The sequence below is a fragment of the Alosa sapidissima genome, chromosome 11, assembly GCF_018492685.1.
Source record: "Alosa sapidissima isolate fAloSap1 chromosome 11, fAloSap1.pri, whole genome shotgun sequence".
NCBI lineage: Eukaryota > Metazoa > Chordata > Actinopteri > Clupeiformes > Clupeidae > Alosa > Alosa sapidissima.
The window spans coordinates 26,393,245-26,405,648 of NC_055967.1; the positions used below are offsets into that span (position 1 = coordinate 26,393,245).

A 12,404-nucleotide genomic window follows, 5' to 3' on the forward strand; every position below is an offset into this window, starting at 1 on the left:
ATGATCAATTCAGATATGCAGAGTAGGCAATTCATATCGCTGTTGTTTTTTCTCGATTGCTGAGATGCACTTAATGAAACTGGGATCTGCTTGATCTTGAGCTTCACCTTCTCAGCACAGCAGAAGTGATCTTGTGCAAACGTGTTAACACTGTTTCATTGGTTTAACACGTTTCACATCTTTTTTCAAAACATTTAAAACAGTTCTCATACACCCCAAGTTCTATTAGATTACAGTTGTTCTTGATCGCTTTACTGCTTGCATCCACTCTGACATCCCATTGTCAAAACAGTTAACACACAGGTCTAAACAGAATGACTGGCCAAATTACACATTTTGCTTGCAAAAGACTCTAACACTCTCAAAACATTTAAAACATGCAGCAAAAGCAAATTTTGCCTTCAAACAACACAACTTGTAGTCAAATCACTGTTCACTTTCAATCAATCTTTGGGGGCAGCCGTGGCCCACTGGTTAGCACTCTGGACTTGTAACCGGAAGGTTGCCAGTTCGAGCCCCGACCAGTGGGCCGCGGCTGAAGTGCCCATGAGCAAGGCACCTAACCCCTCACTGCTCCCTGAGCGCCGCCATTGAAGCAGGCAGCTCACTGCGCCGGGATTAGTGTGTGCTTCACCTCACTGTGCGTTCACTGTGTGCTGTTTGTGTTTCACTAATTCACCGAAACATAGCAAAATTAAGGCTGAAATTCTTCATATTGAAAACTATGCTTTGTATTTTGATATCCATTGTGTAATGATTGATTGAAAGCACACAGTAATTTGACGACAAGTCTTGTTTGAAGTCAAAATGTGCTTTTTCTGCATGTTTCAAATGTTTTGAGAGTGTTTCTGAGTCTTTTTCAAGCAAAATGTATCATTCTGTGCTTCTGTTGAGATCTGTGTGCTAATTGTTTTGAAAACGGATGTCAGAGTTGAGCCATAAAGCATTAAAGCGATCGAGAAAAACCTGTGTAAGATACAGGCTACTGGGAAAGGTTTAGATTTAGAAAATGTCCCCATGAGCCAGCTGTGTCAACACTGTTGATTTATATGATCTGATTATGTTTGAATTAGTTGCACACTAATGTACTCAATGCAAAACACATTTGACAAAACAAGGTTTCCAAGGATATAGTGTATGTTTCACACTTTTTTCCTAAAATATTGTTCAAGTAAGATTAAAAGATAATTTAGAGTACAAGAATATCCTGACTAAACATGACACATAAGACCAGACCTTTACATGCTACAGTTTTTTTTCAATTACACACAAAATCTATATCATTCAATTCTTTACAGTAAACATGTCACTATAACCCCATTACCTCATATACAGTTTTTGCCCATTGCTTACACACTGAAATGAATGCTTTTACCAAAGCCTCAAAACCCAAAGTTGTTGTAACCATACCTTAAACACATGTGTAACCTAAACCCAAAGTATTCTGCAACACACTCATTGTTAAACACTTCACACGGTTTCTATACATTTGACACTTTGTTCAAAAATGAAATCTCATTTCTGGAGCATTTCTATTCTTGAGTTTCACAAAAGACTGTCTAAAAAAATTACAATATAGTAAAGATCACAGTTTTCAGTGTGTTGCTACTGATTTGAAAGAGTAATTCAAATGGTGCATGTGTGTATAATTTTGTTGGAAGAAATACATTTTTATTAAGAATTGTTAAGAAGTTAAGGATGTGTTAATGTTATGTTATTCATTAAACCAATCACAAGGAGCAGAGCAAAGAATATAATCTATGGGTCTTATATGGGCCTTGTGTGACTGTGAAAACTTGCCTGATTAGCTATTATTTAGTTAGCCTATTTTTAGTGACCTTTTCTGTGAGAATCAAGCATGTGCATACATATAGGTCTACCTATGACAGAAAAGAGGTGGACTTAAGTTGCACACGTAGCACAATAAAATAGAGACTTTTCACCATTCCAATCATAGGAGGTGTGGTCCCACATTTTATCTACACACTATATAAAGTAAAATGGAAAACATGTTGCTTTGTTTCAGGTCCAAGGTATGTGTTACAATTGTCTCAAGCAAACTGACAGTGATATTGAATATTTAACATCGGAAAAGATCTGCATCTTATTTTTGCATTTCAGAAAAGTTCCACAAGGTTTATTTCAAATAATGTAAAATACATAGATATGATAGTATGTTATATGACCTTATTTTCTTTCAGATTGCTGCTTGAAATGTTGTCACTAAGAGTCACATTTTGGCTTTTCGCCCTGATTTCTTTTACCTATGCTGAGGTAAGTTGTTTGTTTGTGTGTGTGTGTGTGTGTGTGTGTGTGTGTGTATGTGCCAATGTCAATTTTGACACTGAACTCTGAATGATGACTCATGTTTGTTTCTGTGCTCTGTGCCTGTCCTGGGGTCGTGTTTACTGCCCCACAACCCATTATGATGCTCTGAACATCAAGTAAGTGGCCTTTGCGCTGCCCTTAACATCCTCTATGTCAGACTTAGACTCAGTTAACAGGTTTTGACTCTTATTTTATTTAATTTCAGAGGAGATAGAGGAAAACCTCTCTGTGTCAGAGATTCTTGAAAAAGCAAACAGTAATGTCGGTAAGGTATTTCATAAATGGTCTTACAAAATAATCTCTCAGGTGTTATTGTTATCCATTGGTTGTTTTTTTTATTGTTGTTGTTGAAGTACTGGCCAGACCAATAATCCAGAATGTCTGATGAAGTAACAAGTGGGCTATATTTTGTCTTGGAAAGAAGCCCTCTCTCAAACCTTTTATTGAAATCAAACACGTCTTTTTTCAACCCTTCAGTGCGCGGAGCAGATGAGCCCTTTGTTGTAGACGACATCGCATATGTCTCTGAGCGGGAGAGGAACGCGGACCCCTGCACCTCCAGGCCCGGGGGATGTCTGTGGCCAAAATCCACCGATGGGAAAGTCTATGTGCCTTATGTGATCGCTAATCATTACAGTAAGCCTACCTCTTAACTGTATCAGGGTAGTCCACCATACATGCTACTCACAATATATGTTCCTAAGATTCTCTGATACATACACATACATATATATATATATATATATATATATATATATATATATATACTGTATATATATTTGATATCTGTGCCCTGACAGCCTCTCGTGAGCTGGCCGTTATTGAGCGTGGTCTGCAGTCCTTTTCCAGCTCTACTTGCATCCGTTTTTTCCCCAGAACTAACCAGAGAGATTACCTCTACATCCAGTCTAACAATGGGTATAAATGGCCAATATGTTAAAGAGAGACCAATCATTTTGATAGATCTTCATTTAAAGTCTCAAGGATACAAGCACAAGAGTCTTTTGTATTTGTGACTGAATTTATCGTACCTACTGTAGGCCTACCTTAAATGTTAATATGCTTAATGTTAATAGCTGAAATGTTATTCTATTGCTGTAAGTTGCTTTGAATAAACGCGCCCGCCAAATGAATATTTGTAAATGTAAATGTCAATTAAAATGACGTGAAAATGCTGTTCTGGTTCTGTGGCAGGTGTTACTCCTACGTGGGCCGCATTTACAACGCTCAGGTGGTCTCTCTGAGTCGTCAGGGCTGCATCTACCACAACACTGTCCAGCACGAGCTGCTGCACGCTCTGGGCTTCAACCATGAGCAGTGTCGCAGTGACCGGGACCAGTACATCAAAGTCCTTCTGCAAAATGTGCAATCTGGTAAGGGCTCGCCAAAGGATCTCCTATCATTACCTGCTTCATTCAACTATACAAACTAGGGCTGTAAATCGATAAAATAAAAAAAATCTAATTAATTACATACTCTGTGATTAATTAATCTAAATTAATCGCATATATAATTTTTGCTGTGAAAGTATTTTAAATATTTAAATTCAAATGAATCATTGATTAATCAGTATTAGTGACAAAAACTCTTTTATTATTATTTTCACTGTTCAAATAATGACCATAATAATCTATGATATGACCTAATATGCTGAGGAAATAAATTCAACAGTGCTTTGGGAAGAAGTTTTTTTTCACATACAAGGCATTTCAGGCCACAGATATAACCTAGGGGACACAATGAAAATACATTAACACTCCCCTCAATGTCAACAGTTATTTCTTTGCATTGATGTGCGACTATAGAGTTGATGAACTCCGGTGATATGCAAATTCCTTGCTGCAGACATTGCAGAGGACTTTATTTTCAACACTTTATTTTTATCAACACCATCAGGCCATTTTTTAAAAGTAAATGTTCCAATCAATGATCCAGACAGCACGTTTTCTTCTCTCTCCTTCATTTTACAGTCTAATTTTTACTGAATAGAACAGCTCGGGGTCAAAGGTCATACGGAATCGATTAATCTGCACTAATTTTTTTAATCAGTTATTTTTTCTCAAATTAATTAATCGAAATTAATCAGTTATTTTGACAGCCCTAATACAAACCCATGTGGAACTATCATAAAACACCAAAAAAGAGATTTAGACATTTGGAAGATGAAGCATCAAGTTGAGTCGAATTTTGGAATAAAAAATCCAGATCCAGGTGGATTGGAATGGTGAAAAGTCTCTATTTTATTGACCTAAAACCATTTAAAAACCAACACGGATGTGTATCGGCTTGGCCTTCTTCACACCCTGAGAAGCTAATGCGGGTCAGTGTTGGGTTTTGCCATTTTACCATTCCAAGCCACTTGGGTGCCTGGATCTGGATGTTTATGAAGTACATTTTTGATATATAATTTTTCCATTGTTTTCCAAACTACCATGTTTCCCTCCCAAGAGAACCAGTAACTTGAGCGACACCAGCAGCACTCCTGCTGTCGCTCTCTTGAGTCAAAATTTGTTGTAGTAACTTCTTTCTGTTATCTGAAGTTAGTGGTCATGACATAGTTCATCAATGTGTTTTAAATGTGTACTAGAAGTGGTAACAGCTTAGCACTTTTATCATTTGTGATACAATGATTCAGCAAATTTCTCTTGCTCTCTCATTCTATGTTTTAAATAGGACTGGAGTATGCTTTTGACAAGATCGCTACCTTGAACCAGGACACCCCATATGATTACAACTCTGTGATGCAATATCACAAGTAAGTCCATTTTCAGTTTCTGTCATTTTAAGTATCTCTATAATTAATTCAATAGGCATTGCCAATCAGCAAAGAATTCTGTCATGATTGAAGAAGAGTCTATCATTGCATTACCATGTGTAACTGTAATTACAGCTAATAGATTGTGTGGTGGATTTCAGGTACGCCTTCTCTAAGAATAACCAGCCCACCATGCAGCCTTATCCTGACCCAAATGTGCCATTCGGAACCGCCACTGAAATGAGCCAGAATGACATCCTCAGAGTGAACAGGCTCTACCAGTGTTAATGGACCAGTAAGTCCAATGTACTTTTACTGTGAACATAATGACATACTCGAGTAATGTCCTGACATATGATCCCAATGTAATGTCTTTATCATGGTGCAGTAATAGTGTGTGTGTGTGTGTGTGTGTGTGTGTGTGTGTGTGTGTGTGTGTGTGTGTGTGTGTGTGTGTATGGTTTTGAACAGAAAAAGAGGAGGAAATCCTTCAGTCCACAAGTTATGTTGCTGATACTGACACTGTTGTCACAATAAAAAGACTTGTGGAAAATTCCTGGTCATTTTTTGCTTCTATATTAAATAAGATTATTGGTGTGTAAATTATGTTTGTTAATCACCTACAGAACTCACCTAGTACTAGTGAATCATGAATGTAATATTATTTGAGATCCACACATTCTCACTAAATTTGTTATTTTCCCCACTTTCGTTTCGTTTAGTACTGGTGAAAATCATGAATGTAATATTATCTCAGATCCACACCTTTTAAGGTTCAAAATAAAACATTATATTATTAGTTTTATTACATTTTCACTAAATTCTTTATGCACCAGCAATCGTAGTTTTATATGATTGCTTATTGCCTCCTCCCAAGACAAGACCGGTCCATTCCCTGGAGGATGAGGAGCAAAGTATAAGTATAGTAAGTATATATACTCTTTTGATCCCGTGAGGGAAATTTGGTCTCTGCATTTATCCCAATCCGTGAATCAGTGAAACACACTCAGCACACAGTGAACACACAGTGAGATGAAGCACACACTAATCCCGGCACAGTGAGCTGCCTGCAACAACAGCGGCGCTCGGGGAGCAGTGATGGGTTAGGTGCCTTGCTCAAGGGCACTTCAGCCGTGCCTACTGGTCGGGGTTCAAACCGGCAGCCCTCCGGTTACAAGTCCAAAGCGCTAACCAGTAGGCCACGGCTGCTCCCTCAAGAGACAGCCGCGTCCTTTCCTTACTTTTGAGTTCATTCTTCCCCCCTTTACTATTCATTCATTCATTCATTCATTCATTCATTCATTCATTCATTAAGCCATGTTCTTTTCACAATCCCATCTCTTTTTCTACCATATCACATGGCCCGTGATCTGTATACACCTGCTTTATCATAACTGAACATGATCTTGCACCTGCTTTATCATAACTGAACATGATCTTTATACACCCCATACCTACTTTAACATCAATCATTTTTTAATCAAAATCATAATTTAAACTAATGCAATTAGCAAATCGAAGGTTGCCATTAATCGTGTAGCTTTTACCTCACGATTATTAGAGAGTATTTTGCTTCTCCATGACGCAACATGAAGCAGCTTAGTGCTGTTTTTGCCCAAGAAGTAATATTTTAGTCATCTCTAAATATATGTTATAGCCTAGTCAAGTTTGTGATTATACAAGTTATACAAGATACAAATTATACAAAAATATACAAGAATTGAACTAAACTTGTATAATCACAAAATCTGTCTGCTATTAGATACTGTATTTTCTCCAAATTGTTCAGCCCTAGTTGAAGGTGAAACTCAACATATTTGTTTTCCCACATAACCATTCATCTACCTGCAATTATGCTGTAAACAGCACATGAGAACTTTATTTGACAAAGTTATTATTTCATATTTGACATAGTGTAATTGCTCTGCTTTTGGCTGACTGCATGCACTTACTGATTATGTGATTAAGTTTTTCATTACAATGATCAATTCAGATATGCAGAGTAGGCAATTCACTGCAAATCACTTTTTTCTCGATTGCTGAGATGCTCTTAATGAAACTGGGATCTGCTTGATCTTGAGCTTCACCTTCTCAGCACAGCAGAAGTGATCTTGCAAACGTGTTAACACTGTTTCATTGGTTTAACACGTTTCACATCTTTTTTCAAAACATTTACATTAAAAAGGATGTGAAACATGAGTTAAACCAATGAAAATGTGTTACAGTAAATCTGCAAGAATTTGCAAGAGATGACTTCTGCTATTTGCAAGCATGGATCGAAGGCCTAAAGTTTTACCTTTTTGGTGGAAAAAGACTGACAAGTCCAGGTGTTTACTATAGGTTTATTTCAATGAAAAATTACAAGTTGTAGTTCAATGTATGAAATGTGTCTTGTCTATAGGTGCTTATTAGTCTTACATGTCATTGACAGGTACTTCTTGAGAGCCATGAATATATTTACATTTTACATTTTATTCAATAAATTTAGTCTGACACCAGAAAAATGAACAATAAATGGCACAAACAGAGCAAAAATTAAGGCTGAAATTCTTCATATTGAAAACTATACTTTGTATTTTGATATCCATTGTGTAATGATTGGTTGAAAGCACACAGTGATTTGACTACAAGTTGTCTTCATGTTTCAAATGTTTTGAGAGTGTTTCTGAGTCTTTTTCAAGCAAAATGTATCATTTTGTGCTTCTGTTGAGATCTGTGTGCTAATTGTTTTGAAAACAGGATGTCAGAGTTGAGCCATAAAGCATTAAAGAAAATCGAGAAAAACCTGTGTAAGATACAGGCTACTGGGAAAGGTTTAGATTTAGAAAATGTCCCCATGAGCCAGCTGTGTCAACACTGTTGATTTTGCCAGATCGACACTGTAGATTTTGCCTGTTTGCCCATATCTGTGGGAAGAGAAGCCCATGAGAGAACAGACTCTTGACCATATATACACAGAAACACTATTATCGTGATATCTAAAGTTACTTTATGAAAAAAAAAGCCATCCCACATGGTGTTATTACATTATGTTTCCGGTGACATCATGACATGCGTTATATAAAGCTGTCTACATGTCTCTGTCTGACACATTCCTTTGCTAGTATTCCAAGAGGGGGAGTGAGTATAATCCATGTTGGTTCATTGAAAAAGGATTTTGTATTTGACACACACACACATATACACACACACACACACACACACACACACACAAACACAGACACACACACATATACACACACACACACACAGACACACACACAAATACGTTTTGTGTTGTTTATTTGTCCCCCAAAATGGGAATAATGTTATTTCACTTCTCTTCATCAAGTGCTCCACATGGCTGCATGGAAAATCAGCCTTGGTCTTTTGGCCCTTCTGTTGGTGTCTTCCATTAGAGCTGAGGTTAGTCACTCATTGTTCAGTCATTGTGTGTTGTGTGGGTGTGTGTGTGCACATGTTTGTCTGTCTATGTCTCTGTGAGTTTGTTTGTGTGTGTGTGTGTGTGTGTGTGTGTGTGTGTGTGTGTGTGTGTGTGTGTGTGTGTGTGTGTGTGTGTGTGTGTGTGTGTGTGTTACAATAGCTTTCAGTGACTGACTCAAGTATATGTTTTCTTCTTCTGTCCACAATGTGATTGGTGTTCATGAAACCATGCAATCATGTAAGTTATTTACATAAGGTCTTAATAACTTGATCACACACGACATACATTTCTAATTGTTCAGTAGAAGGACATGATGTGATAACTATAATGCTAATCACAAACTTTACAACAGAGGCTCCCGAGGATGTGGATCTTTCCGTTTCTGAGATCATTGAGAAAGCAAACAAAAATGTTGGTAAGACACAATACTTTCCGGTGTTGGGGGCACCTCGGCTGAAAGTAATTGACACCGAATCATTTAAACCAAAATACTTAATATTCCACAACATCCTTTCTTTTAGTGCAAGGCACAGATGAGCCTTTTGTGATTGACGACATCGCCTACAGTTCGGAGGAGGAGTACGAGAGAAATGCTGACCCCTGCACAAGCTCTGGCTGCATGTGGCCCAAATCAGGGGATGGGTATGTCTACGTACCTCACAAAATCCACGATCATTACTGTAAGTTTAACATGCTTTTTTCTTTCTATCTTTCACTTTTCCATGAACAATTAGCCATTTTTGGCATGCAATGTAATGACTAATTGCTATTGCTTTTATAACCACTAATGATATCGATATAATGTCAACAAAATACTATGATCATATTTTTAAAGAATAATGATTTTTTTATTATTATTACAGCTGATCGAGAGGAGTCTGTGATTTTGCGTGCACTGCAGTCTACGTGTATCCTGTATCAGATTTATTCCAAGGACTAATCAGAGAGCCTGGATCCACATCCTGTCTCTCAATGGGTAAATGCCCCTGGCCCTGCCTAGCATAATCACTCAACTACATGGGCCCTATTTTCGACCTGGGGCATGGCAGAAAACAGGTTATTTTCCTGGCGCAACGTTTAAATTCTTAGTTTGCACGTCTCTTCTTTTGAGCAACGCGCCAAGAGGTATGGCAACTAATGACCTGAGGAGGGATCTGGCACGTTGTCTAAGTTGTCTCGCAAGCAGATTCCTTCAAATGCACCGCTGACTATCAAAATAACGATGCACTGTTTGAAGTTACGCACGCTGTTAAAGGGAATGACATATTCTCATTAGTTTAATTGAGTTCATTCTCATTAGTTTAAACAATGTTATGCCCAAAACACACCCATGTCTGATTAAGAAACATAAGGCTCACCTTCTTGCGCCATTTGCCAGACGTTTCATAACTAAACCACACCCAATATGAACTGGACAAACCCCGAAATTTGTTTAAAATATTCGCCAATGACCATACGTTTTAGACTGTCATGATAAGGCCCTACAGTATGTGTGTTTCCATCGCTCAAACAAATCACTGTGTACTATTATACTATTGTAGAATCTTTCATAAACAATGGAACACAAATGAACAGAAAAGAATATTTGTTTTAATGTTTTAACCTCACATCATGTTTTAATGATACAAACCACAATGTAACTGCTCACATATTCTGCTGGTGGACTGCAGGTGTTATTCCCATGTGGGGCACCGAGGTCAGGAGCAGAGTCTCTCTCTGAATCGCCAGGGCTGCGGCTACCACCACACCGTCCAGCACGAGCTGCTGCATGCTCTGGGCTTCAACCACGAGCAGACCCGCAGTGACAGGGACAACCACATCAAAATCCTCTATGAGAACATCGAGCCCAGTATGTAACCTACATGTGCTATTGCATAAGTATAGTACTAGCATCTTGAAGCACAAGCCACTGCAATATACAACACATTTGACAGCAGTTCAACAATATGCAGTCTGTTTCCACCAGAGCTTGCTTACTTTTCTCTTCCTGTGTGCTGTTATTAACAGTGATGGCGTACAACTTTGAGATTGAAACTCTGAACCAGGAAACTCCTTATGACTACAACTCTGTCATGCATTAAGTATAAGTATAAGTATATATACTCTTTTGATCCCGTGAGGGAAATTTGGTCTCTGCATTTATCCCAATCCGTGAATTAGTGAAACACACACAGCACACAGTGTACACACAGTGAGGTGAAGCACACACTAATCCCGACGCAGTGAGCTGCCTGCATCAACAGCGGCGCTCGGGGAGCAGTGAGGGGTTAGGTGCCTTGCTCAAGGGCACTTCAGCCTACTGGTCGGGGTTCGAACCGGCAACCCTCCGGTTGCAGGTCCGAAGTGCTAACCAGTAGGCTATGGCTGCCCCCCCGTTACCACAGGTGCATACAAGTGTGACCTCTAGACATGAGGCCAGGTCGTCCTCAAACCATGCAGCTGTTTTACTCTGCTGTATTTCGCTATGGTAACGGGGGGAAGGCGATATATTGCTTTCCCTAATTCTGTACTCTTTTCCCTTTTTTACCCTGGGATTCACCCTCAGATCTAGTTTTGACATCGATACCAGGGGCCCGGTATAAGGCCCTCTAGTACCTCTTTGATACCACTGTTGTACCCTTGACCAAACTAATAGTAATCACTTTGCTTTTATAATCCAGTCAGAACGAAACAGTGATTTTAGCCGACTTAAGCCTATGGTACGGTCCCGCGTCTGCGTCCCGCGCACGCGGCACTGGTGAGTGTGTGACGAGAATTGCGTCATTTTTACAGCATGCGTCGCGTCTTTGAGTCGACCGAAATTTACTCGTTCACACTTTCCCCTGTGTTGTTACTGAAATGATGTCAGATGGTCATTTGTGCTAGGGTGAAAATTAGATTAACGCTTATGCTAATGAAGCTATTTGCAGTGAATCACTGGTAATGTGCATCTAAGCACTCTGCACACCACAACAACTGAATCAGCTAAGTAAAAAATGTGTGTTAGCTACCAAACTTTTTGGCCTCAACTGTACAAAATTGAATGGTCCATTCTTTCATCCATCCCCACCAAGTTTTATAAAAATCAGAATGGTAGCTCGGACAAAAAACAAAATGTGGAATATATGCTATACTTTGGAGTTTTACTGAACTTTGCACATGGAATGGCAATGATTGTGTTATGTTGTCTGTCAGTATCAGGGAGATATGGCCCAGGATTCATGGATATAATTAAACCTTTTTAGCATGATTGGGTGATTCCGGGGAGTTAAAGCAGAATTTCAGGTAGCATTGTTTTGACCCTAATTGCAAGTTTCCAGCAGCTTGTTGACCGGGTTGTCCACCCAGGTTGTGATCCTCAGACATCATAGATTTTTTTTTTATATAACAACCTTTTACAGCAGCCCATGTCATCTAAACCCCCTTTGCCCCCTGGGTATTTTCAATGAACAAAGAGCCCACCATGGTGCCTATTCCTGACCCCAACGTAGAGATTGGAAAAGCAAGAGAGATGAGTGAGAATGACATCCTCAGGCTGAACAGGCTCTACAAATGTATGAAAAAAGGAGACCGTCCTTGAGTCAGTACGTCAGAAAGTTTTGAAAGAAAACTGCCAGTGATGTTTATTTAGGCAGAATAATTTGAAATGAATGACATCATAATAAACTGTGCTGGAACCCAAAATAAAAACATTCTGTTGCTGAAAGTTTGTGTTATTGTCTTTACTACGGGGAAATTCTGAAAATCCCACAGATATTTCCCCTGGATTGTTTAACTGTTATAGCAAATGCTTTGAATATTGTATGTTACTTGTTCCTCTCGCAGGCACACATACAATATAGGGCTAAACATGAGGCAAATGATCTGCAATTGCATCATTTTTTTCCAATTCAAATAAGTTGGAATTCTCTCTCTACT

General features: G+C 38.7%; 1 protein-coding gene and 1 pseudogene across 1 annotated transcript; both read left to right on the forward strand.

Moving 5' to 3' along the window:
• The first annotated feature begins 1,897 nt into the window (after positions 1-1,897).
• Positions 1,898-5,609, forward strand: LOC121723660 (low choriolytic enzyme-like). The gene is made up of 9 exons (XM_042109561.1): positions 1,898-2,033; positions 2,202-2,274; positions 2,536-2,593; positions 2,806-2,964; positions 3,129-3,246; positions 3,523-3,701; positions 5,002-5,083; positions 5,245-5,378; positions 5,555-5,609. The coding sequence occupies exons 2-8, from the start codon at positions 2,215-2,217 to the stop codon at positions 5,369-5,371; spliced, it is 783 nt and encodes a 260-aa protein (XP_041965495.1). The 5' UTR covers positions 1,898-2,033; positions 2,202-2,214; the 3' UTR covers positions 5,372-5,378; positions 5,555-5,609.
• A 2,813-nt stretch (positions 5,610-8,422) lies between these two features.
• On the forward strand, positions 8,423-12,095 carry LOC121723662 (annotated as a pseudogene).
• Positions 12,096-12,404: the final 309 nt, after the last annotated feature.

Coding starts and splice junctions, on each gene's coding strand:
- LOC121723660 (XM_042109561.1), top strand. CDS start 2,215: ATGTTGTCACTAAGAGTCACATTTTGGCTTTTCGCCCTGATTTCTTTT. Junction 2,594..2,805: donor AAAAGCAAACAGTAATGTCG/GTAAGGTATTTC, acceptor TCAACCCTTCAG/TGCGCGGAGCAGATGAGCCC. Junction 3,702..5,001: donor TCTGCAAAATGTGCAATCTG/GTAAGGGCTCGC, acceptor TGTTTTAAATAG/GACTGGAGTATGCTTTTGAC.